This window comes from Acomys minous, assembly GCF_964271855.1.
Source record: "Acomys minous genome assembly, chromosome: 19".
In the NCBI taxonomy this organism is placed as follows: Eukaryota; Metazoa; Chordata; class Mammalia; order Rodentia; family Muridae; genus Acomys; species Acomys minous.
Window position 1 is genome coordinate 55466651 of NC_140499.1, and position 26705 is coordinate 55493355.

Consider the following 26705-nt stretch of genomic DNA (forward strand, 5'->3'; position numbering starts at 1 on the left):
CTAGTAGCAAATGCACAAATTTTTTTAAGGCTAGAAATTTAGAAAATTTTCATGTGAAATCTCTAAAATTTAAAAACTTGTCTATTAGCTATAAAAATATCAATAGACCTCTATAGACCAAACAAAACAGCTTTCCTACAGCCCAATATCTGAGCTGTCAATACTTTCCTTAGTACCTACAATAGGCACCCAAACATTATTTTTTGAAGAACCCAACAAAAATTTCAGAAAAAAAAAAAACTAACGATTCATGAACCATTGGCAGTAATACTTTAAACTAGAAGCTTCTTCTTTTTATAGCAATATTTGATAATTTCTATTAAATACAAAATACATATGTTCTTGGTAATTCAAGAATGGAAGCTACAGATACAAATTCAATGATCATTGTTTATAAAAGCAACAACCTACAAAAAAACTATCCTTACACAAACTGGGTTAAAAGTCACTATATAACTGCACATTAGCATGTTTACAGGCTATTAAAGAATGCCATGCCTGGAGCTGGAGACATGCTCAGTGGTTTGGAACACTTGTTGCTCTTCCAGTGGATCTGGGTTCAAGTGTCAGCACCCACATGCTGATTCACAATCATCTATAACTACAGTTACAGGAGGGCAGATGCACATACATGCACACACATACCTACGCCTGCATGCATACAGACAAAATGTACATAAAATAAATGTTAAAAAAAAAACACTTTCTTAAATGTCATACTCCTGTGTTTACTGAATATAGAAAAACTTAAAGAACACTCTAGAGAACAATACATTTACAACAATAGCAATTGTAAATGTAGGGTTTTCAGATAAGCATATATAAATTCACATATCTTACATGGGCATATACAAATTATGAGGCAATTTATAAGAAACTTGAAAATTTGTCATCATTGGCAAAAGTATACCTTTCCTTCTCACTTCTCTGTGTATGCTTTCTAAAGAGCTCTTTCAGGCAGGTTTTCTTTATGTCTGTGTTGGTTTTGTTGAGACAGGATCTTGCTACCTCTGCAGCCCAGGCTTGACTTCAATTCAGCAATCCTCCCAAGTGCTGGGATTACAGGCAGGGCTCACTAGCCTGCCTAGCTTCCTACTGTTCCTTAAAGACAAACTCCAGTCCACACAGAGAGTCACATGGACCTCTCATAACCTAGCTGTGTCTCGCTCCCCAGCTTCACTTCTTATGTGGCCCAATGTGTACTTATTGTGACTTCTCAAATGTCCCACACTCTCATCTGTCAGCCCTGTGTTCACTGATTCCAAGAGCTTCTCCTGCCATTAATTCTCTCCGAGACACAGCTCCCAATTCTAAATGAGGTCTTGCTCAGTGTCTGCTTTTTATCACAGAACCCGCCTCAGAGTGCTGTGAGAGCCTATCCCCTCTTCTTCTCACTCTGCCGTCTCCTTCCTCCTCAGTCCCCACCAGACTTTAAGGTGTAGTCTTTCTTTTCTAGGTACCACATAGTACCCCCAAACAATGCATATTCAATAAAGAAACTGAAGGGACATTATGATTTCACTAAAAATAATGGACTTAGATGAATCCCATTTACTACTTATGATAATAATCTGTGAGATGTTGCTATCCTTGCTCATTTAAAAACACAGAGGCAAACACTGTGAGGCAGATAACCACATTAGGTATTTGCCTATACAAATGTGCCCTCACTTTAAACATTTTTACCCACTTGGGTCCTATCCATGAAACTGCCTACTTTGCTCATTTTCCTTAAGGCATTACTTTCCATTTTTAAAAAATAAGCCAGAAAGACATCTTAATCAGAAAAATGTTTGAACCTGAGTTCCATCTTCAGAACCCGTTTTTTTTTAATGTGGTAGATCTCTGGGAAGGCTAACCAAACCACTTCAGTTACCAATAAGTGAAGAAACCCAGACTCAAATATATAAATGGTGGCCAGTGCCTGAGTAAACAGCACACAGAGAGAAATCAGCATTCACTGGCCCAAGTAGAATCAGAAAACATCTTTAAGATATTCTAGTCTGGCCAGATCTGGTGGCACATAAATTTAATCCCAGTACTCTGGAGGCAGTAGCAGGCAGATTGCTGTGACTACGAAGGCAGTTTGGTCTTCCTGGGCAGTTCCAGGCTAGCCAGGGATACATAGACAGAGCCTGTCTCCAAAGTTAAACAAATTAAAAAGCAAAGGAAATTTTTCAAAAAATTAAAACACAAACAAATCCAACACTGCTGTATCATGACACAGAATATCTACCCATTAGCATCGCCTAAGTCTGAATATTCACTTTTAAATGTCTATGTGAAAACTCTGCAAGGGAGGAATCTTGCTACTTAGCCCAGATTGTCCTTGAACTGCCCCAGCCTCTCAAGAGCTGGGTTATTTATATTATAAAGCCACATTTTAAAGGCTCAACTATAGCATAGATAAAAGCTCTTCTCCTTCTCCTCTGCTTGTTTCCGAATAACAGACACCATCTCATTTCTGCTTATCATTTTTAGGCTCTTCTAACTTAAACAAAGTAGGATGAGTTGTTATCAGAAGAGGAGGAGGGGGAGGAGGAGGAGGAGGAGGAGGAGGAGGAGGAGGAGGAGGAGGACTAGGTCGAGGAAGAATCTGGAACCTGCATTAGCACTAAATGTGTGTGTTCCCTTCTCTACAATTCAGGGATAAAATTTATGTGACTTCAGTATGGCCTGTAATTCCACTTCCTAGAGATGATGCCTCTGGCTTCCCAAGGCAACTGTACTTCTATGCACATACATCCTACGTGTGTGTGTGTGTGTGTGTGTGTGTGTGTGTGTGTGTGTCTTTCAGATTTGTACTGACTTCCAAAAGAATATAGTAATGAAAAAAAATGGCAAGTACAACAAAAGTTCTGCACCTTATACAGGGAAAAATTATTTGTCTAAAAAAATGTGTTCTATTTGTATCCTAAACTCAAACTGAAACTTCATCTGTATTATCACAAAAATATCTCAGATTAATAAGGGGAACATTATATAAAGTTTAAGTCTTCAAAACTACATGTTGCATAATAATTTAAGACATAGAATCTCTTTCCTACAATCTTGTTACTTCAGGTGTTACTGAGCGTGGTACACCAAATCCCTGTGTGCTAGTTAATGGAGATTTTGAGCAACATTTACTTTAGTGAGACAGGGTCCTACAGGCAACATGGTTGAACATTAAAAAGTGTGGTCCTATACAGCTAAGACAATTTCTAAATATAAGGTCAGAGATGGATCTATTCAATTTCACTTTAAGCTTTTTCTATTAAAGAATGAGAGGGTGTTTAATTGCAAAAGTTAAACATAATGTTTAAAAGTTTTAGCACTAGGTAGTTCATACCTGTAGTACAGGCTTAAATTTAGTATTAAAAAAAAACTATTTAGGAAAAACCACTTGGAGCTACAATATGCAATGGGTTAAGGCACTTGCCACTTGAAAGCTTGAGTCTCACCTGTGCAGCCCACCAGGCGAGAGTCAGCTCCTCAGAGTTACCCTCTGACTTTCATGCACACTCCTGCACTCTCCCACACATGGAAAACATGTCTCAAATAACTATACAAATTTTACATACTAAACCCAAAAGCTATGTGTTCTTAGAACTTATGAGAGATATCCACAAATGTTTGTCCAAACTACACTAGCTACCATTTCTTATTTAGTCTTCAATAATGTCATTTGAAATCTTATCAACGTGAACAAAGAAATCACATTTTCCATCATATTTTCTTACCTTGCCAACCATCAGATAGTAAAATAAGATAGCATTAAATTTTACATTTTATACAAATTACTTATTTGCCATTCCTTCTTAATGTTATGGTACATCTAAGTTTCCCACCAACAAAAATGACACCACTTAACACTTAAGGCTTAACTCCAGCCATACAATATGTTTGCACAATTCTTGGGATAAATAATCCTTACATTATCAGGAGTTTGAACTTCACATGAGCTGTTTTATACTTTGGGCATTAATGTTAAAATCCAAGATTAATATGAAATTTAGCTTTTAAAGCATGGCACTGTTGGCATTTGGCAAATACAGTGCGAACAACAACCTTTATATCCTCCGTGGCACACAGTTAACATTAAAACAATATGTTAAACAGTATACCTGAAAAAAAAAAATCTACCTAACACAGTGCAAAGTCAACTTAGTTCTGAAAGACTACAAAGGAAGTTTCTAGAACTCTGCACTGTCCTGATCCTTGGAATGAAGCCCGTCAGTTATTTAAATTAGCAAAAATTTTCACGTGCATATTCACAAGCGACGGTTTGTTATTGCCTTCTATATGCTACCCCATGGTGCTTCCTGATTTTAACTCAATTTTGGAAGGCTGAATGGGGCGGATTCCTAGAAGCCATGATTTTCTAAGTCTACTTGGGTCCCCTCTGATAGTTGACCAGGAAGGCAGCCCACCTACCCTTGCAGGAGGCCAGGAGGCTATAGCACCAGGCCGGGCTCCTGCGGGGACACCATGGTCCTCCCCCCACCCCCACCCCCACCCCCGGCACCCCAGGCTGCTGCGCTTGCGTGCGTTAGCGGGCACGACGGACAGTTGGCTCCCGACAGCCACTCACGCAGATGCGCTCCGCAGCAGGCCGGCGGCGGAGCAAAAGTTCGAGGCCTGGCCCCGCTCCGGCGCAACGGCGGCAGCGGGAGGCCAGGAGCCCGAGCCGCCCCCATCCCGGGACAACCCCCAAACCCAAAGCCGCCGTGGACGGGGCGGCCGCGCAGGCCAGCCCGCGGACGCCGCTCGCTCGACGGTGGCGCCTGGGACCCAGAGCGAGGGCACCCCCGGCGGCGGCGACGGCGGCGGCGGCCGTTGGCAGCGGTTCGCCTCGCCGGGTCAACCCCGCAGCTCCCGTCCCCGCCTCACCCCGTCGGGTCTTCTAAGGCCAGACCTAAAAATCCCTGGACCAACGAGCGCAAACCGCCGCCAGAGCTTTGGATCTGCGCTTGGGGCGGAAGCAGTGGCCGGGGGCAGTGGCCTCGGGGACGGGGCGGGGCGGGGCAGGGCAGGGCGTGGCCAGCGGGGGCTCGTGCCGTCCTCGCGCCTCCGGTGCCTCGGGCTCGGCGCCTCAGCCTGGCGTGCCTCACGCGGAGTTTCCCCCGAACCCCCACTGCGACCAATCAGCGTCCTCCCCGCAGAGGCGAGGGGGCGGGACCGAGCCTTGACATGCCCGAGAAGGCGCTGGCGACAGGGGAAAAGCCACTTGGAGTGGCAGCCTCTCTGGCCAATTGGGACGGGAAAAGCGAGCCCCGGAGAGTGGGGTTTGGCGCGTGGAAGACTTGAAGGCGTTTACAAAACAAGTTACAATATGAACTTGCGTGCTTCCCTTTTAAGGGAGATGTAGGTAGGTTGAGAACGTTCTTTGCCTTGTTGGATGGAGCTTGCAAATCTTGAATTACTAATTTGACCCAAAACAGTCCTGGGGGACTTTTATAGAGCGAGGACAGGAGGGGTGGTTTCTAAAGCTCCTTAACTTCTCTAGGTCTCCTTAAAACGCATATCGTGTGACCTGGATGATAAATAAATAACGTTAACACAGTTTTAGCGCTTTCACGCTTCTGCGTGCCACGTCCACACAGTACTTTAGACAAGGCATGGCGTGTTTTACAGGCAGGGAAACCCACGCGAGGAGCTGTAGGCATTTACACCGCTTGTGCATTAAGCGGCTCAAGTTTTGCGCAGAAAACTGCGTACAGTAGCTCTGGGATGTGTACTGTCCCAAAAGGTGCCCGCAAGGAGGATGCTATGCGTTGGTAGCTCGGAAAGCAGTATTTCTTAAACTGTTCCGCTCAGTATATTCAAATCAAGTTGAAAGCCTAAACGTAGTATAATACGCTTGCTTGGCTTTGTTTTTAAGGTTTGTTTTTTTTTAAACCTCGAAACTTCAAAAGTTGGGTCTTTTAAACACTAATTGTTAGGTTTTGTTTGTTTGTTTGTTTGTTTGTTTTTTGTTTGTTTGTTTTTCTCTCCAGGGAGAAAAAGTTATTCACACTCCTCATTTTCATGTTGATGCCTTATTATCCTTTACCAACAGTGAATTTTCTAACTTGCTGAAATGGTTAAGAGATGTTGTAGGAACCTTTACGAGCCAGTAGGTGGCGATATTTGACTGTGAGGCCTGAAACAGTTCCTGGCGATAGCCTGGGGGCCATTTAACTTTTCCAGTGTGGTTTCTTTTCACACCGGACCCCAAGTGTAAAATAAAAAAGTAAACAAGGATTTCTTAAAGCTCATTAGAGTGAGGCCATACTTGCTTTAGAAAGACAATATTGAAGACTCATGTTACAGGATATGCCCTTTGGTCAAAATCTTAAAGAAATTAAGCAAAATTCATTAGCAAATGTATTTTTCATTGAATGCTATAAAAGACTGTGTTTTCTGCAACTGAAAATAAAGGAATAGCCTTTATTTCCAAGGAAAAGGCATCTGAAACCTTTTTGCCACTAGAATTCATTAAGAATAGATTTCAAATTTTAGATTAAAAAAAAAAAGATGATCCAAATGAAGAAAGATGTGAAATGTAGGTGTTCTTTAGACTGGAAAGAAGCCAGAAACAGGGAATAGCCTTTGCTGAAGGAGGACAGAGAAGAGATCTGCCGGCAGCTATGCTGACTGTAGGCATGGAAAGAAACAGTTAAACAATGGAAGGGGGCTTGGAGAAATATCTCAACAGTTAAGAAGACTTACTGCTCTTCCAGAGGACCCAAATTCAGTTCCTATGGCTCACAGCTGTCTGTAACTCTAGTACTAGGAGAGCTGGGACCTCTGGCCTCTGCAGGCACATATCCACATGCAGACACACACCTATTCATGATTTAAAATTAATAAAAACTCATTTGAAATGGGAGGAATATGAATAGTTGGGTAGAATAGCTTGGATATCTGTAAGTGTATCTTCCCCATATGAAATGCAAGCTTTGGGATTATTTAGAAGTTAGTTTCATAAATGTCCTATAGAATACAAGCCACTAAAGGTAAGAAAAGCAATAGCAAGTCCTTATAAATGTTTACTGTTTAGGGCATGATAGAAATAAAGGTGGACTTTCTGTATAAAGGTTAATATGTTGCTAAAGATTCCTCCATCCATATCTGGTAGTCATGACAAAGATCCAAAAGCATGGCACCTACCTGTGTGTTTCTAGAACTCTTAGCATCAGTATAGAACCCCAACACAGAAAACAGGTCCACTTTGATCAAGATGACAGCCTTTCAAAAGTGCTTTTGTTGTTGTTTTTTATGATGGTGGTACAGCTGTAATTCCAGCCCACTGGTCCACGCTCTGTCGGTGGTGTGATACTTTCTTCAACACAAAGACTGGATGATGAGAACTTCCCATCACTCTGGACCATGAGCCATTATCAAGGTGATTCTAAGGTAAGATAGGTGTTTTTAGCAATGGCTTTTCTGGTGACAGGAATGAGACATCTTTCTGCCCTATCTATATTGCCCTAGGACTGACAATCTTGCTTTTATGGCAGCATAACAGAAATAACGGTCTTTGTATCGTAGATCAATGTCAACTTGTAAGTATCAAACCGGTGGCCATGGCCTCAGGTAACATCAGTACAAAGTGAAGGGAGTTCTGATGAAGGCAGATGTCTCCACTTTGTACTAGTTCATGCTGTAGACGCTTCTCACGGTGAGGGACAGGGAACAAAGACAGAGGAGAGGGGCTCAGATCCAATATGATCTTCAGAGGCATGTCTACTGTGATCTACTTTCTTTACCTAGACACACCTCCAATCACAGCAGTGCGCTACAACCTGTGACCAAACACCGAACACATAGATGAGCCTGTTGTGTTTATTTCTTTCATGCGCGACCACAACAATCCCCTGTAATAAGTATCATCAGAAAAAACAAGGAGGAACTATAAACCTAAAATGCTGCTTGGAATATGGAGAGCTGCCGTCTTTTTAATTTTTTTAATGTATTTTATTAATTTATTCATATTACATCTCAATTGTTATCCCATCCCTTGTATCCTCCCATTTTCTCCTTACTCCTCTCCCCTATGACTGTGACTGAGGGGGACCTCCTCCCCCTGTATATGCTCATACGGTATCAAGTCTCTTCTTGGTAGCCTGCTATCCTTCCTCTGAGTGCCACCAGGTCTCCTCATCCAGGGGACGTGGTCAAATATAGGGCACCAGAGTTCCTGTGGAAGTCAGACCCCACTCTCCACTCAACTGTGAAGAATGTCCTGTCCATTGGCTAGATCTGGCTAGGGATCCGAAGTTTACTGCACGTATTGTCCTTGACTGATGTCATAGTGTGAACAGGACCCCTGGTCCCAGATCTGCCCATCATAATGTTCTTCTTGTAGGTTTCTGGGACCCTCTGGATCCTTCTATTTCTCCATTCTCTCATGCTTTTCTCACTTATACTCACTTATATCTGGACACTAGCCCAAGGGATGTGTCCCATGAGCAGCCGTCTTTCAAAGTAGCCTATAGAGCATGTCTGCTTGTGTCTGTTGACTAGCGCAACATGCCGGAAACATCATGATCATCTGTGGAAGTGAGGAACACCTACTTAATACTCAAGAAAGTGTGTCAGGCCAGTCAGAAGTCTGACACAAAGCAAGGTCCTCCTGTTTTATCAGAGAGAATTCTCCCATGGAAGACCGCCCAGTAAATGAACCAGGAAACACACAAAAAAAATATGGTAGCAAAATGTAAAGAAACGATCATAAAACACACACACACACACACACACACACACACACACACACACACACACAAACATTAGCGAGTTGAATAAATAATAAATGTCCAAACTTCTTGTCTCAATAGATTTTACTCTTATAGACGTAGAAGTAATTTTGATAAGATCCTTCTTCTTAGATGGTGGTGTCACAGAAGAAATCCAAAACACAGTGGCAAGTGTTCTAGGCATTTAAGGTGGAAACAGCAGGCCACTGTTGGATCAGTTTTTTAGAAAGACCCTGTGCTTTTGCAAATGAATCTTTGATCTGGGATTCAAGCATGCCCAGCCCCAGGAGTGCTAACATTTCCACTGAGTCCAAACTGGCAGTTTCCTGAGATGTCAGCTGGCTTTCTGTACAAAGTTCTCCTTCCCTAAAACCACCAGATGCTTGAGATTACACCCAATCCCGTTTCACAAGACTGCTTGGCGTTTACAGTGCTGTCATAATCCTGACTGCATGACATAACAGTCTGCCCACTTGCGACATTAGTTTTTAAACACAGCTGTCATATTTCAGGTCCCTAGGAGCAATACTTGGGAGTGGTGTCTTTACTAGTGCAACCGTTTGAAGAACCACACTCTTTCCTCCACCAGGTCGACACAGTCCCAAGGGTCACTTCATGGGGAAGCAGCCGGACATCACAGAGAGACTGGCTGGTGGAGGTCTCTGAGTATGTCCCTAGCTCCCTGGTTGCAGTCCTAATCATTTCCAAATAAGTGTGACTTTCTTTGTTCGTAATCACGTTGGTTGCATTCATGCATGACAGTGGACAAGAAGGAAAAAAGACAGAATAGTTTTTTAAAGGTTATATTGGTGACAGAAAAGGGTAAAGTCATCAACCAGAGCATCATGCTGCCTGGGTGGTGCATGCTGTGGTGATGTGGAGCGTGGGTAGAGCTGTGAAGGGGCAGCACGTCGGACTCCTGCAAGCCGGAGCTTTCCTGAGTAAGATTATCCTCTGAACAATGGGGAATTGCAGAGGACAAAGGAAACACCTTTTGTACCTTAAACCCAGAGCCAGTCCTTAGAGTGAGGATTTGAACCTACGAGTTGTGGATGTGGAGATAAGGAAAAGCATTATGTGGAATGTACAGCCCAGAGCATAACTTTCCTGCTTATTATTCTCACAATAATCGTCCTATAAGGCACGATACTGGCAAAAACCATAGAGGACTATCCTTGTCGCTAGTGGCTCCCTTTCCATTTTTATAGTGATCTAAGGCTCAGCAGCTGTTTTGTAGTTAGATGCTCAGTATGAATGTGTTGTACATAGAAAAACAGAAAGAAAAGAGTGCTGGGCTGGAGAGATGGCTCAGCAGTTAAGAGTACTTGTTGCTCTTGAAAAAGACCTGGTTCTATTCCCAGTACCCCTAGGGTGGCTCGCAACTATCGGTTATAACCATGTTTGAATGTATGTCTTCAGAGAATTACAAGTGAAAAATCTTTTCTAACTACTTGTTTATAAATATAAAAATAACTGTAACACTGAAAGAAAGTGTCATTTTTGGTATGTTTTAAGATTTATGGTTGTGTGTGTGTGTGTGTGTGTTCATGTGTAAAACATGAGTACTTAAAACACCTTAAAAGATTGTATAACTTTATTAGTGAGAAAAATAAGACAACTGTCAGCAAAGTATAGCCATGAACTTTAAACTTGGCAGCTACAGGTGTGTGGGAGCCAGTTTGGTCTCTGTTCTCTTTTCCAAGCTAATATAATCACAGGCTTAGGAAAAGCACAGGATTTGTATTGACCAGCTGACCATACTCCACCGGGGTTCCTTAGGATGTGATGTTGATTAGTCTTGTTTTCTCATGCTGCTGGTACCCTTCAGGCTGGCATTTAAGAGATGCCTAGAGGATACAGATGAAGCAGAGAGGCTTGTCTTCACAAGAATAGACTGGTCCTTGTGGCTTTCCAACACGACCATCCCCTAATATTTAGCACCCTATCTTCCACTCTACATCTGACACATGTTCTATGTGCAGGAGGATTTCCTCTGTAGAGCCTTCCCCTGCACAACTGACTGTGACTTCCTGCCCTAACTTCCTAGGATCATCAGCACACGGGATAGCCTGGTCCACAGTGCTAAAGCTTTGGGACGGTATGGAGCTACAGAAGGAAACTATAACCTGTCTGCCTTTATGAAGTAGACATTTCTGTTGTGCCTTTATTTGCATTCCTTTTATTTCCTTCTCACTCTCGAAAGGCTTGAAGTACTGTGTTGAATAAGTATAGAGATGGTGAATACCCTTGTGTAGGCTTTAATTTTTTTTAACCTACTTTATTTGGGGTTCTTAATGCCTCTACTTCCCTTCCAACCCACTCACCCTAGGTAGGAGGGAAAGGAGGTTAGTGGGGAGAAGGGGTGTAGTTCTCTTGGCTGCTTCCTGCTGTTTATGGTCGTAGGGTTCTTTGGGGCAACACCAATCTCCATCATCAGGATGCTGAGCCAGCAACAGCCTTCTCTTCTCTTTGTATCCCTCTTACCTTTCCTCCCCGACATGATCCCCCTATTCCAGACGCCACCCACTCATAACTCTCCTATTTCCCTTTCCTGATGAGATCTATCTGCCACGCTATTTTTTCGCTCTATACCTAACCTCTGTGTTTTTATGAATTGTAGCTTAGTTAGTATTGGTTTGACAGCTAATATTGACATATAAGCAAATACATACTACATTTGTCTTTCTAGGTCTGGGATCCCTTGCCCATGATTTTTTTTCTAGCTTCACCCATTTACCTTTGAATTTCATGATTTTATTATTTTTAACAACAAAGTAAAACTCCATTGTGTAAATGTACCACATTTGCTATATCCATTCTTCTGTTGAGGAACATCTAGTCTGGCTATTTTTGAGTAGAGCAGCAATGAACATGGTTGAGCTAGTATCTCCATGGAAAGATGAAGCATCTTTGGGTATGCACTCAAGTGTGATACAGCTGAAACTTCAGGTTTATAGATTCCCATCCCCCTGAGGAACTGCCACACTGATTTCTATAGTGGCTGTACATGTTTGCACCCCACCAGCAATGGACAGGTGTTCCCCCTTGCTACACATCATCTCCAGCATGAGCTGTCACTTGTTTTATTGATCTTAGCCATCGTGACAGGAAACTTCTCTTTCTCAAAGCACAGCTTAAACACACACACACCACACACACACACACACACACACACACACACACACATACACACACACACACAAACCATTATTCTTAGTGTTTGTGTGGACTCCACTGTGTTGTGTGCTCTCACATGGTTTTGTGCCTTTGTGTTCATTGTACTCTGTGCCTGAAATGGCCTAGAAAAGGGAGATCTCTCTATTTCAATATTGACAGTGTTAGAGAGATCTCCTCTGGCCTCCCCTTGGTCTTCTATCCTTGGGTTCCCTGTTGAATGGATTCAGGCGAGACACAGAGCAAAGTAGAGAAAATAGGCAGTGTTTACTACAGGACAGAAGGAGTTGAGAGTAGGCATTGACCAAAGCCTCCAGGACAGAGGAAGTGCTCTCACAGACTGAGTGGTCACTGAGTGAAGCCATGGACCATCATATAGACCTACACGTTTAGGCAGGTATGACACCATTTTCTAAAGTCTCTGTAACAGGCAGCTTTCCTCTGGGGCAGGGGAGTTTCCTGTGCACATCATTGGCAGGCCCATTAGAATTAATTCTTTTGTTCTTTTTAATCAATTCTTAGGATGGAAAGACAATATTAGTCTTTGTTCATTATCAAGGCCAGACAGAACTTAGATCCAAATTGTTGAAGTTATTTTAGTTAAACAGTGTTTGTTTCTCTTAGCTTATTTCTTAACCTGGCTATCACACAAATAATTGAGACTCTTTTATAATACAAGGCTTCACAATACAATCCGAACAGTTTGTCTGTTATTAAAATTCTGTCTTACTCCCAGCAAACATCCCAGTGATACTTGCACTTTTGTAGTTTTCCTCGGCACCAGCTCCTTCCTCTTCAACTTCCTTCACCCTCCTCATCACTCCTTCTCTAACTCCTCCTTCCCTGGCTGACAGGAAGTCCAGCCCTATTCTCTCCCCTTCTCAACAATTGGCTGTAAGCTGCTTTATTGACATAGCAGAGGGACAATAGGGGAGCAGAGTTTACACAACATTTAGATAGCTCAGAATTTAAACTATATAATAACCTTATGCCTACACCCAGTCTTTTAAGCAAAATCATATAACAGAGTACAATTTCCTTTTCTAGGTAAAGAAAAAAAGTCTGTAAAATAGTCATGCTTTACGGAGAAAATAGCCTTCCCTTAGGGCTTCAGCAAAGCCTTGCTGCCTCCACATGGCTTTCTTTTGAATGATGTTTCAAATTCTGTCAAAAGGCACATGTGATACTCTCTCTCTCTCTCTCTCTCTCTCTCTCTCTCTCTCTCTCTCTCTCTTTTATAATTTATATGTTATCAGGTACACCAGTGGTGCGTTTCAAAAATTCATGAGAGAGAGGTAAGTTCTCAGTGACTTTCAAGGCTTCTAATTCTTATTTTCTTAAGATTTCTTTTTATCTTTTTTATGTATGTGAGTGTCTTCAGGTGTGTATGTGCACCACATGCATTCCTGGTGCCAAATGAGGTAGGACGAGGATGTCACACCATCAGAAACTGGAATTATTAGCAGTTGTGGGTTTCCATGTGGGTGCTGGCAACAGAACCCAGGTCCTCTACAAGACCAGCAAGTGTTCCTGACTACTGAGACATCTCTGCAGCCCCCAGCCTTCTGATTATTGTTACCCTGTTGCCCTCAAACAACCTCCATCCCACCCCCTCAGAATTGTGGCGCTAACAATGTCACCAGCCACTGACTAGTAAAGGAGAAATGTCTTCTTCACCAAGAAAATGAGAAATGAGAAACAAACTTGGAATCAACGTCTCAGCCCATGGGGGTTGGAAGATTATGGACATAGGGTGACAGGAGAGGGAAGGGTTGTCTAAGAAAGGGGAGGGATTTCAATGTCTTAATGGGGAAAATGGAGATTTTCTGGGAATTTGCGCACTACCTTCCTTGCTACAGTGTCAATACTGGAATGTGTTGTTTAGTATGCAAATGAGATTATAATGAAGTTAGATGTGGTGGTATGGGGACTCTGACAGCGTTTCTAGATCTAATGGATCTAGTGATCACCAGACATGAAGAAATTCTTCCAGCTTACAAGCCTCTATCATCAAAGAAAACAAAGAGTAGGGCAGGAGGAAATTCAGATAGGCCACCTAGTCAATGCTCAGAGTAACTACATTGTTTAACACCTTCCTTTCCTGGCGCTCAGATGGCAGAAAAATGTCTGGGCTCTGCTGCTATTAGTGTTTTAAAACCTGTTTTCATGTTATTCTTTCTCATTAGACCCCAAAGCTATAGAACTAAGATGCTAACTCAGTATCCTTGGCTGTGTGTTTTAAGCCTAGCTATGGAGGAGCCAGGCTTGATGGTTTTCACCTGTAATCCCAGAGGCAAGTGGATCTCTGTGAATTTGAGACCAGCCTGCTCTACAAAATGAGTCCAAGACAGGCAAGGCTACACAGAGAAACCCTGTTTCAAAAACAAAACAAACAAACAAAAACAAAACAGAGAGAGAGGGAGAGAGGGAGAGAAAGAGGGAGTGCGAGAGAGAGAGAGAGAGAGAGAGAGAGAGAGAGAGAGAGAGAGGGAGAGAGAGAGGGAGTGCTGCTAGTGTCCCATGGAATCCTTCCCCTCCCCCCCCCAATTTAGGCCCCATTCCCATCCCAGGTGCAGCCAGAGCACAGCTGCAGGCTGCTTTGGTAGCATTGAACTCATTTGCTTAGCTCTAATGAGTTAGTGTGGTTAATTTTTTTCAGATGGATAAAGAATTTGTTGTTTAATCCTTCATAATTAAGGTAGACTGAAAGCTGTGAGAAACAAAGATCGTATCAGTCTACAGGTAGATACACATAAAATTTTCTTTTCAACTATATAAAGCTACAGTTAATGATAGTAAAATAGCTTAGAGAGGCAGTGTTCTTCAGGCTACCAAGTTCAAAAACTATTTGCTGTTCACCCTTTGGTATTAAGAATTGAGAGACAAGAAAATGCTGTGTAGAACTAATTTTTATTCAAAATACATGTATATCAATATAAACTTAACTTTAAAAACCTAGGCTAATTGAAACCCAGCTAGAGCATATAAATACAGACTCTGCCCGTATGCTTCTTATCCATAACAAAAGACTTTGCCATTACAGGAACTCCATGCTCCTGAAAAGCAGCTCTTAGTCTTAGGCATGAACAATATGAAATAGAAAACAAGGAAGTAAGAAACAGGTTCTGACAAACATTCAGACAGCCAATCCAAACTTGCTTGCATGTCCTTAGAAAGGAGCGTGCCTAGCGGAGTGAAGATCAGGAGTGTTCAGTGTGCACAGTCGTCAAGTCCATTTGTTTTGCAGCAATCAACTCTTTCTTGGGAAAGCGAGGATACATGGTATCCCCTGACAAGCCATCAAGACTTGTTCTTCAGTCACTCTAAGGGTATGGCTCAGGTTGTTTGGCACTTCTCTGACACATCACTTTTTAGCCTTGCAACTGCAGACCCCTCTTTGAACTTGGGTCGTCAGGCTTTGCAGAAGGTACACTTCCAGCTACTGAGCCATCCCACCATCTACACCAGTGGTTCTCAACAAATCTTTCATAGGAGTCACATAGTAAATACCCTGCATGTCAGATACTTACATTATGGCTTAAAACAGTAGCAAAATTGCAGTTGTGAAGTAGCAATGACAGTAATTTTATGGCTGGGGTCATCACGCCATGAGGAAATTGCACTGAAGGGTTGCAGCATCGGGAAGGTTTAGAACCACTAATCTAGACCCTTATTTGACAGAGTAACGACTTTAGCTAAACTTCTCAGGTCTCTTTATCCTGTGCCTGAACCCCATCCTTCTGCTCTGCTCTGTTCTTTGAAGTTACCTTTCTATACACCCAGTTCTCCACTTCTATTCCATGAGGTTCAAAGTTCTTGGTTTACGAAAGACTCAACACCATCTCAGCACCACTTTGTGTTTCTGCATGTCTAGTCACCCGCTTCGCTCTGCTAGACCCTAAACCACTTGCATTGGCCTGACGTGGAATACCTCACAGTCAGTTCCCATGTATCCTCCATGCTGTTCCCATGTGTGGAATGTCCTGTCCAAAACCTGTCCCAGCATTTAAGTCTTAGTACCCACTGTCTGTCTGATTTTGGTTTCAGCGGCTGAAATTAGTCCCTTTTCTCTATGTGTCTTCAGTTTGCTCTATTGAGATGTCAGTCACTGACCTCCAGTGTAACTATGTCTATTAGGCCGTATATGTCTCATTCTCTTTTCATTCCATACGCAACCTACTTCCTGACACTTACATCAACTCGTCTTAAGCCCGGTAAGTCCCTTTGGCCTCAATCTATGCAAAGAACAAATCAAGAGATGAAAAACACCATCAGTCATGACGTAGTCATTGCTGTACAAGATAGAATATAAATACTATAATATGAGGAACTTGGGTCATAAAGATGAGCTTTGACTGAAAGAAGTCTAGGGAAATTCATGACCTGCTGCCTCAGATTAGGAAACACATGATTGGTCCAAGATTTCTTTTATAACTTACATCTTTCTTTCTACCTGTTAACTAACTAGTCAAATGGGAAAAACAAAATAGATACTCTCTTATCTACAAGTTGACCAGTTCTGGTGTTGTATAACATTTACCAAATAGAATCTTCCTTCCTTCCTCCCTTCCCAAAGACACTTAAGTGATGTCAGTGTAACAAAATTGTCTCACACTTTCTCAGCTTCCTGCTTGTTATTGCCTTCTTCAAGTAGTTCTTGAGATAGAATTTCTTTCTCTTCTCTCTATATTCCCACCACACTATACGCATGTGATTCTACCAGGCTAAAAAGTAATATTAGCTTATGAGTGGTGGCCCACGTCTTTAATCCCAACCCTTGGGAAGCAAAGGCAAACAAATCTCCATGAGTGAATTCATCTGAGGCAAATCTGGTCTCCTGAGTAAGACTCTGTCTCCAAATTTAAAAAAAAAGGAAACTAATACCAGAATATGAAACTGCAGCACTTCAGTGCTTAGCACAGAGTGAACATCCAGTGTATGATGAGTGATTGTTCATCTAAGGACATGAAGAGCATTGAAATCACTTACGTCAATTATAGCCCCAGGAATTTCCATCTTGTGGGAGGAGAAGCTACTATCCATGAACACAGATTTAATTTCAAACAGTATTTTCTGCTACCAACAATAATGATGTCAACAAAAAGTCATAATGAGTTCACTTAAACACCTACTAAACACCGGCTAAAACAAATCCTCCTTTCCTCCATAAAAGTCACTGTTCTGTGATTCTTTTGTTGTTGTTGTTGTTTTGAGATTGGGTAGCCCACACTGGCCTTGAACTCCCTATGTAATGAAAGCTGGTTTTGAACCATGCTGGGTCATCTAAACAAGTCTTAAATCCCCTTGTGTAGCAGGCTGATCTTGAACACCCAATCTTCCTCCCTCCACATCCCATGCCTTGATTACATGCTAGGCTATTCTGTGTTCTGTGCTTCTTTTTCTTCCTTCCTTTCTTTCTTTCTTTCTTTCACTTTATTTTTAATGTGTGTGTGTGTGTGTGTGTGTGTGTGTGTGTGTGTGTGTGTGTGTTGCCTGCGTGTATATTTGTCTACCATGTGTGCTATGCTCATGAAGGACAGAAGAGGGTGTTGAACCTTCTAGAACTGGAGTTACAGAAGCTTGTGAGCCACTGGGAACTGTTGGCAACTGAATCCTGGTCCTCTGCAAGAGCAGCACTAGCTCTTAACTGCTGAGTCACCATCTCCTGGGGCCTGTTGTGTAACTCTTGACAGTTAACAGACAACAGGCCTGGAGCCCCCTGTGTGCTCCTTCAGCCTTCTGAACACAGCTACTGCAGCCGTGCACCCTCTCCTAGAGCAGCTCCAGGACCTGAAGTGTGACTCCTACCTGAGTCATTTTTAGAGACCCTCTTGAAGGCATAGTTTTAACACAGCTAGCTCTCCGCTCTGATCCAATGGAGTCAGTGAAATCCTTTCCCAGGCTTGGCATTACTAATTCTGTCAGAATAATATTTTGGTTCTACTTATTTAGGCTTTGTATATTGCTGCGACACACCTTTAATGGATTATTTAAATTAGAAAGTTGGAAAACTAATCTGAGGTTTTTTGGGTTTTTTGTTGTTGTTGTTGTTGTTTTAGAAAATGGCATTAAAGAATTTAGTTTCTGTGACACACACACACACACACACACACACACACACACACACACACACAGAGATACAGAAGGGCAAGGGCATAGAAAAAAAAACCACTGGACTTAATTTTATGTTCATTTTTATAGATCCTCATCAATAACATCACTAGTATAATAAAGCAACCAGAAATACAGTTTACCTATCAATCTATGTATGTGTAGATATTGGTGTATTTATTTGGCACATGTATACACCAACTACTGGAATTGTTTCAGTATTATATTTACCTTTTGGAAAGTAGTCATACAAGCATGTGAAACAAAAAGAAGAAAACACAATATCTGACTATTCGCAAGTAAATATAAATAGCTACTGTTACTGTTTCTACAGGAGAAAACATTTCTATGCTTTCTGATCACTTACTCTAGGTAAGTTCTTTCAATACTGGTCTCAGAACATGAAAATAATACTCTTGGCTGACTTGAAACTGTATTATTACACGAGGAAAGGCAAAAGAAAATGTTAGCTTTGGCTTCTTTTTGGCTAATTAGCAAACATACGTTCATTTAAATGAGGGAAAACTGTCACTTTAATATCAGTCATTAAATATGCAGAATACATTACAATGAACGTAGTGATCTCGGCTGATAAGCCTGCTGCAGAATGGCTACAAGGGAAAAGAAGGACCCACGATACGTCCTGTGGCTGTCACTTCAGGCTCTGCTTCTCTGGGGCTGTGGAGCTCCCACAGGCTGTCATGTTTCCAAGGACTCATGGTGCTCGGCAGCAGAACCGCCCGAGTGGACACGGAGAGGCTTTGTTCTGGCTTACATGGTAAGCATTTTGTTAGATTCTTAATCACAATTTTATCTACAAAACAGTATTGCAGGCTATGTTTTCTCAACAATGCTTATAATGCTTTGTGCTCTATAAATATAAACATTTTCACACAAAATCCTTACACATTCACAATGGAAGCTAGCCGGACATCATCCACAAGCTGAATGGGATACAGATTGCAGGAAGGGTCGTGTATGACGCCAGGCCCATGTAGACAATAGATGCTAATCCCAAGACAGCTGAAGCAAGACAGCTTCTCTGATCACGGATGATCGTCTTCACAATCTCATAGAACTGGAAAACAAAAGGTAGGACTATTAGGATCCAAGGCTAAAAAGAACCACATACACCGCAGACTAAACAGTCTTCCCAGTTGTTTTGTGTCTGCTGGGAAAACTATGTTCTCAGTGACTAATAGAAAACTATAGAATGAACCACATAAAAGTTACTCAGCATTAAAGAACAACAACATCATTAAGTTAATTAATATTAATTAGCATATTCTAAAACTAACCTAAGAAGGAAGTTTCTAAACTTGAATTTAAAAAAAAAATTAGGCAGCTACTCTAAAATTTGATAACAATCATATTTTTTTATAACTCTTAAAGTCTAACAACATAGAGTCAGTCACACTGGGTTGCCATATCCTCTTCCTAGCTAAATTCATCATCAGTTACATGACACATAATTGCCTCCTAGAAATAAAGACCTTAGATGTAGCTCCCACCCCCCTGGCTTTGTCTTATTTGTTGTGCGACACCAAATAAGGCATTTCTCCTGTCTAGGCTTCCTTCTTCTGGGAATACTGGGATAGCCCTGACGACCAGCTAAATCTTCCATGAAAATGAATAATGTTCTTCTCTGTAGTGTATAAATGTAAGGTGCCAGCTGTGATTACTCTCACTGCTGTATTTCTTGACAGGTATCACTGTCATTGCTAGAATTTAACAACTCTCAGTTTCATGTGGATTTTCCTATTCCTACTAGAGTCAGGATTCTTTTCTAGAATATGCCCATGTATATGAGGTGAGGGCTTGGTGTGTTGCTCAAGCCCCCAGAATTCTGGGGCTTAATGGAATCTCGTGAACAGCAGGGGAAGTTTCTAAAGTCTTTGCTTTTTAAGGTTTATTTTTGTTATTCTTAACTATATTTGTGTGTATCTGTGTATGGGTATGTGCACATGATGAGTGCAGGTGCCCGTGGGGGCCAGAGCATCAGAACCATGCCCGCACTCTGGGAACTAGAGTCACAGGCAGTTATGGTCAGCCCACGGTGGATGCTGAGAACCAAACTTGGGCCCTCTGTAAGAGCAGTATAAACTCTTAACTTCTGAACCAGTTCTCCGGCCGGCTTTTTAAATTCTTCATTTTCCTTGTTTTGAGACAGGCTTTTGCTATTGTTTCTGCTTTCCTGGGACTTACTATATAGAACAGGATGGCCTTAAAATACAGGTACCTTCTGCTTCTGCTTCTGCTTCTAGAGTGGGGGAGGGGGGTTCAATGGTGTGCGCCACTGCGCCTGCCTGAACTTCTAAATTATTGATGAATACAATAAACAGGCTTAATACAGTTAAAGACCTCAGAGGGCCTTCTCAGGTGAGGACCAACCACAGATATAGGAATAGTCTTATAGGGTTCAATTACTGATGTATAAGTAAATAACCTTGTGATACAAGTAAAATGGCATTAAACCAAGCTCGACTGTGTGTATTAGTCCACTATATGACTGCAAAGGCATCTCTATTCATAGTTTTACATACTATCTAAAGAAATGTCCAATATCCTGTTAGCCATCCAAGTATTGTTTACAGGACAAACATCTAATTTATCATTTTCTACTAAACTAACAAGATATAGAATAATGAGTGCTTTGTCCTAAAGTGGTCAACATCGAACTGAACAAGGATCTGAGGCTGTAACTCAGTTAGAGGCTTAGAGTTCAATGAAGCTCAGTTGGTGGAGTATTTGCTTAGAGTTCGTGAAGCTAAGGGTTTAATTCCCAGTGCCACATAAATGAAGGGTGCTGATGCACCTGAAATCCTGGCACTTGGGGTGTGGAGGAAGGAATATTAAAAGTTCATGGTGAGCCTTGCCTCTCGAGGGCTAGAGGCCAGCCTAGGGCTCATGTCTTGTTTCTCCTCTATGTATAGATGCACATGAATAATTGAATGAATATGCAACTCTGTCTCTGTCTCTCCATCTCCCTCTTGCTCCCTCCTTTCCTTTTCCTCTCTCCCTCCCTACTGTCTAGCCACAGGAAGGCTGGTCATCAGCGTGGCGGGTAAGATTGCCTAGAATGCAGGAAACCCGAGGTTTGTATCTCAGCACTGTATACATTGGGTGTGGTGAGGCATGACCGTGGGATGTAGAAAAAGGAAGATCAGAAGATCAGAAACTCGAGGTCATCCTCAGCTAGATTGGGAATCTGAGGTCAGCCTCATGAAGACCTTGTTTTGTTTTTTTTTAAAAATGTAAGAAATGTATAGAAGGTGTCAAGAAGTTCACTTTTGTAAACACTGACTCACTTGAAAAGTACCTGCATTCATTCTGGCAATGACAAGTTAGACAAAAGATGGATAGTAGAAAAAGCATAACAAATAGTAAAAGTTAAAAACAAAGAAACTTACATTTTACTATACTGGTGCTCAATATCAGTATAAAATGTCTTAATTTTATGATTTCTAAGAAAAGCAATATTGGAAGAGGGGAGTGGAAAGAATATAAGAGCTGAGGATGGGACGAGTGATAAAAAATGATGTCTCCTGGTCACAGCAGCCATGGCTACCTGGGAAGAGTGATATAAAATGATGTCTCCTGGTCACAGCAGCCATGGCTACCTGCTCTGGAGTTGCCTTCATTGAGCCAGGACACCATCCTGCATGCAACAGAGACAACTCTTAGAGGGTCTTGGGAGGCCCTGCCTCTTCCTGAAGAGACACTAGTAAGTTAATGGGTACTGAAGGAAGGAGTAGCAATTTTTCACTTGCTAGTTGCCCATACACCAATAAATAACCTCCATCCCATGCTCATACAAACATACTAATTGTTGTGGTGGTTTGGATAAGATGCCCCTCATTGGCTCTTATTTTGAATGCTTAGTCATCAGGGAATGGCACTACTTGAGAAAGAATAGGGGCTGTGGCCTTGCTAGTGTGTCACTGAGGGTAGGCTTTGAGGTTTCACAAGCCCAAGCTAGGTTCAGTGGCTCTCTCTTCTTCTGCTTGCAGATCTGGTTGTAGAACTCTCAGCTACTTCTCCAACAGTGTGTCTACTTACCACCGTGCTCTCCACCCCAATAATAATAGATAGGCCTCTGAAAGTGTAAGCAGGCCCCAACTAAGTGCTCTCCTTTATAAGAGTTGCTGTGGTGGTCATGGTGTCTCTTCACAGCACCAGAACACTGACCAAGACACTAACTAAACTCAGTATGTCACATGCACAAGAAGTCATGAAAGTAGGAGGGAAATTGGTGACATGGAAGTGGATCAGCTGGAGGAGGAAGGGAGCTATGTGGTCAAAATACATTATATACCTATATGAAATTGTCAATATTTTTAGTAAGAAAAACTTAAAAAGAAAAAAGAACAGTCTCACAAAGATGTAAAGGCTCTTGTTCAGTCTCTTATTTGCTAGAGAGAGGGAGAGAGAGGAGGTGTGTGTGTATATTTACCAGTACTGTAACACCACTGTGTGTGTAAGAGGACAACTTTTGGATGTTAGTTACCTCCTTTCACCGTGGGATTCAGAGATCAAACTGCAGTCACCTAGTTTGAGCAGTAAGCACCTGTACCCAGTGACTCTTGTCACTGGCCTACTAGTGAGAGCTGTTAATAGCAAGAAATGTTCACATGAGGGAAAGTGTTGAAGAAATTTTTTATAAACCCAGCTTTAAGAAGAGATGATTTTGCCATGCTGAGTGGATAGCTGTGAAGATGCAGACTTCAAGAGTCAGACCCAGGTTTCTAAAGAGTGGAAACCATGGAGCTGGAGCTATGGCATAGCCATGGACATCAGGTGCCACCATTGCAGAGGGCTCCAATTCATCCAAACACTGACTCTGAATGGCTTACAACCGGCCTGTCACTCCACTCTCAGGATGCCAAGCCTTTGGCCTCCAAGGGCACCTGCACTTGTGTACATGTGCACACACATACATTAATTTAAAACAAAAATATAAATATCTTTTAAATTTTTTCAAAGTAGAAATCATATAGTACTAATGCCCCATTTTAAAAAGAAAATTCTTAGAATTAGAACATTTGGGTGAGAATTTTTTTTCCTTGAGAAAGCCTAGTCTTCCTGTCTGGGCCTAGATTGCTAGACCATTTCAGAAGGAAACACGGAAACTCAGTTTCACTGGAGTCTATGCATCTCTGTTAATTAAAACTCTTCACCGTGTGAAGAAGCATACCATTTCCCCAAATTAGAAATGATACAACTAACTAGTGCTTCAAATGATTAATATGTTAGTGCTGGTAAAAAGCATGCATACCCTTTCCCTGGTGAAATATGTAACAGAGTGCTACATGTGTTCCTTGAAAGGGCAGCTCTCAGTTTGGATAAGAAAACTATTTTTCTCTACAGCCATTGGCTCACTTTCTAACCAAGTCTAGCAAGTCTCCTTTTGAAGCCAGTGTTTGTGAATGTGGGGGAGTTTGCCTCTAAACGGGCCTGAGCTAAAGAGGAGACTTCCTGAATCATTGCATTTTAATTTACTGTAGAAAATGATTCCTAGAATGAGTTAATTCTGGTTCAATTAAAAAATCCAGCATAAAAGCCAAGTAGCTTCATTCTTTGCTGTGTCAAAAAAAAAAATTACTGCAGACATAAGTCAATTAAATCTAGGCTGTAGAGTGTGATGTCTTGTTCTTTGTTTCCAAAAGAGCATCTAAACATAGCAACTGACACCAAAGCTTATTCTGTGACTGACCAGGATTCCATAAGAAGAGCAAATGTATACCCCTTAATAATTACAGTCAAGACTGAGAAGCATCCAATTGCTAATGAAAGTGCAGGATTAAATACACAAATTACCTTTTGTAGTTAAGTAGTTTCTTTGGGACATAATCTATTTTCCCCTTTGGATTTGTAGCTTATTTAACAATCATTTTCTAATACTTGCCACACACACACATACATAGGTAGCCATAAAAATTACCTTTTAAAATGTAAGGACCCTGAAATGAATTGGTTTAATCTCTGGGGAACCTAAAATCCAACCTACCTTTGGGGCTAATGACTCAGAGATGCTTAATAATGACTGGGGGCATGAGATAGGGATTAAAGTCACCTAGGAAGAAGTCACAACACCAGGGAAAACACTCTCTGAGTCAAAAACAGAAAGAAAGAGTGTCTACCAGGAGTATCCTCCTACCAGAAAATTTGAGCCTATTAAGGGAACTCACCTTATGCAGCTAACAAGAGGAGAAAACTGGACACATCCCTGCCCATTGCACTTTTGAGGGAAGTTCCAAGTCCCTGGCCCTGATCCTTTGAACTACCTCATGTGTGCAGTAACAGAAATCACTGGAAACCCTCTGTGTGGCCACACCCTTTTACTATGCGTTTTGAGAATATCCTTCCTGCAAGGCAAGCTGTCATTTGTTTACCAAATCTCCCCTAGGAACACCAGAGCTTTCTTACTCTAGAGCTCAAAACAGTGCTGTGTTGGAGAAGATGCCCCAAAAGATCACGAATCCAACCCCAGCTCCTACCAGGCTCTCCTACCTTCTCAGCCTGCGGACTGATCCGAGTGCCATATCTACAGTAGGTCACGAAGTGTTCGCAGTTGTTCCACAGGAGGCTGTAGGGGGTTAGACCCAACTGCTGCTCAGCCCTTCGTGCGACCTCTTCATTGAGCAAGGACTTCTTCTTGAGGGTCTCGTCCAGATGATTAACGAGGATGTCTGCTCCGTAGGCAAAGTCCTCTACTGTGTCCACACGGATGCTAGCCACCTTGCAAATGACCCCTGGGAGGAGACGCTTGTTGGAGACCACCTTCTGAGTGCGGCCCTTGTCTTTGGTCAGGACCAACAGAATGTCAGGCATTAGATGGGCGACTCGGTTGTCTCCCAGGTAGATCCCGTAGTGGGTAAAATGGGTCCGTGGCACCTCTAGCACATCGCCCCGGAGAAAAGAGCTGATTTCATAGGGACGGTTCCTCCCTGTGCCTCCTCCTGGAGCGCACACGCTAAAGAACTTGAAGTTGGAGATGAGGAGCAACTTCTCCAGGAGGAGGGACGCCGCTTCCAGCATCTGGTTCTTCATCCTAAAGGGAACAGAATTTTACGCTGGCCACCCCCGGGCTGCGTGCACAAGGTGAGCTCACCAGGCAGCGCTGTTCACCTGCGGACCAGCGCCGCGGGGGCTGCCCAGGGCCAGGAGAACAGGGGAGCAGAAGCCAGGAGCCTGACTAAGCCACCCAGTGCTGGATGTAGAGAAGGAGAGAAAGCAGTGTATGGCAGCCTTGGGAACAGCTGTACCAGCGCTGGAGGAGCTAGAAGAGTAGCGTGCCTGGGGGCGGTGCTCCGGGTGCGCTCTTAGCGGTGGCTTCTTATAGAGGTACAGAGGGCGGGCCGAATTCGGTCACAGGCCGAAGAACACGGATTGGGTGCGGGCGTTCTGCACCCTGACTTCTCCTCCTCGAGGGCTCTTCCTCACTCAAGACCTTTAAACAGCTCACGTGGGATAGGCGATGTCTGAGGCGTGGCCGCGCCCAAAGTCCTGCACCTGCCGCGAATGGGCCAGTGGAGCGCCTTTTATGGCGGTGAGAAGTGCCCTCTGGAAGATTGCTGTGTGAGCCCAGCTCTATGGGGTATTGATACACAGCGGGCCCCTAAACTTACGAAAAGAATTCACTTTGCTTCTCCACTGTGAATGCGCCGGGAATGCCTGCGGACCCTACCTAAATTGATCGCTGTAGTTTTAGACACACAGCGTCCAGGTGCTCTCAGGTGGCACGCGGGGAAGTGGAATTGCTCCTTGTGCAGTCCCCAGCGCAGACTATCCGAACCCTACAGTCTGAAAGCTCCAAGGGCTCCAGCGCCTGCGGAGCGCGCGCCTTCTAACGGTCATCAAGAAGCCCCAACGACCTCCAGCAAAACAGGACTGTCTCGGCAAGTTCCTTTGATGTCAGGGTCCTTGCTTCGCGTCACTCACCCAGCTGTTGCGGCTTTCAGTAAAGCGCTGCCGCCTAGGGAGACTAAGGAGAGCTGAAAAGCTGGGACTTGGCACTGTGCTTCTGGCCAGGCAGCGTGCTTGCAGCGGCACAGGCACAGTGGAGGGTGCTGAGGAGGCTGCCGAGGGGAGGCAGCCCCTGAGGTGCTGGCTTCACCAGCTGGGCTCTGGGTGCTCAGACTGGTCTGAATGTCTGTGCTTATGTATTGTGTAAATGATTAAATTCCGAGGACAAAGGCCACAAGGGCAACCCTGCCTTGGGCCACAAGACTAAGAAGTCTAAGTTTGAGCCAAGGTCTGAGATCCCCATTTCTCATGAAGGGACCTACCAGGCTCGGGCCTGGGGCCACCTCTCTATGGATGGACTCAAGTTTTTGCTGCCAACCTGTCTGCTATGAGTGATCTGTCCCTGTCGCTGCACTTTTGTTCATTTGTTCATTCCACAGATGATGGATTGTAGATCTCACTGCAGTGCACTCTCCCTCCAAGGAGAAAACTACCACAAAGGAATCGAAGAGGAAGATGGGAAGAGGAAGTAAGCATGATCTTCCATCAATCCATCTATAGTCTTCTGTTCCCTTACTGCCTACTTGCTATATGCCATGTACTGTGCCCTGCCTGGAGGTTCAACAAAACCAGCCTATATTTCCCACCCCACCTGTCACTTTTACTTCCTTTTTCCACTTGTCTCAGTGGTCCTTTTTTGACAAGTTGTTTTTCCTGGGATAGTGAGTCAGGGCT

The 26705-nt window shown here is 42.9% G+C and overlaps 2 protein-coding genes across 6 annotated transcripts in view; both read right to left on the minus strand.

Moving 5' to 3' along the window:
• The window catches only part of RBM46 (RNA binding motif protein 46), a 31617-nt gene extending 26572 nt beyond the window's left edge, over positions 1-5045 (minus strand). For 4 of the 5 annotated variants that reach the window (XM_084768743.1, XM_084768746.1, XM_084768744.1 and 1 more), the window contains exon 1: positions 4873-5023. The gene's annotated coding sequence lies outside the window, so the exon portion shown is untranslated. Of the gene's footprint in view, positions 1-4872 lie in introns of all 5 variants that reach the window. The other variant, XM_084768747.1, reaches the window with a different exon arrangement.
• A 9748-nt stretch (positions 5046-14793) lies between these two features.
• LRAT (lecithin retinol acyltransferase) lies at positions 14794-25347 on the minus strand. The gene is made up of 3 exons (XM_084769424.1): positions 25271-25347; positions 24516-25056; positions 14794-19083 (listed from the first exon to the last, which is right to left on the minus strand). Exons 2-3 carry the CDS (start codon positions 25053-25055, stop codon positions 18928-18930), a joined length of 696 nt encoding a protein of 231 aa, XP_084625550.1. The 5' UTR covers position 25056; positions 25271-25347; the 3' UTR covers positions 14794-18927.
• Between the last annotated feature and the right edge of the window lie 1358 nt (positions 25348-26705).

Excerpts from the sequence above, each read along its gene's own strand:
- LRAT (XM_084769424.1), bottom strand. The coding sequence starts at position 25,055 with ATGAAGAACCAGATGCTGGAAGCGGCGTCCCTCCTCCTGGAGAAGTTG. Across the intron at positions 19,084-24,515 it reads TCAGTCCGCAGGCTGAGAAG|TTCTATGAGATTGTGAAGAC; the intron begins GTAGGAGAGCCT and ends TTTGTTTTCCAG.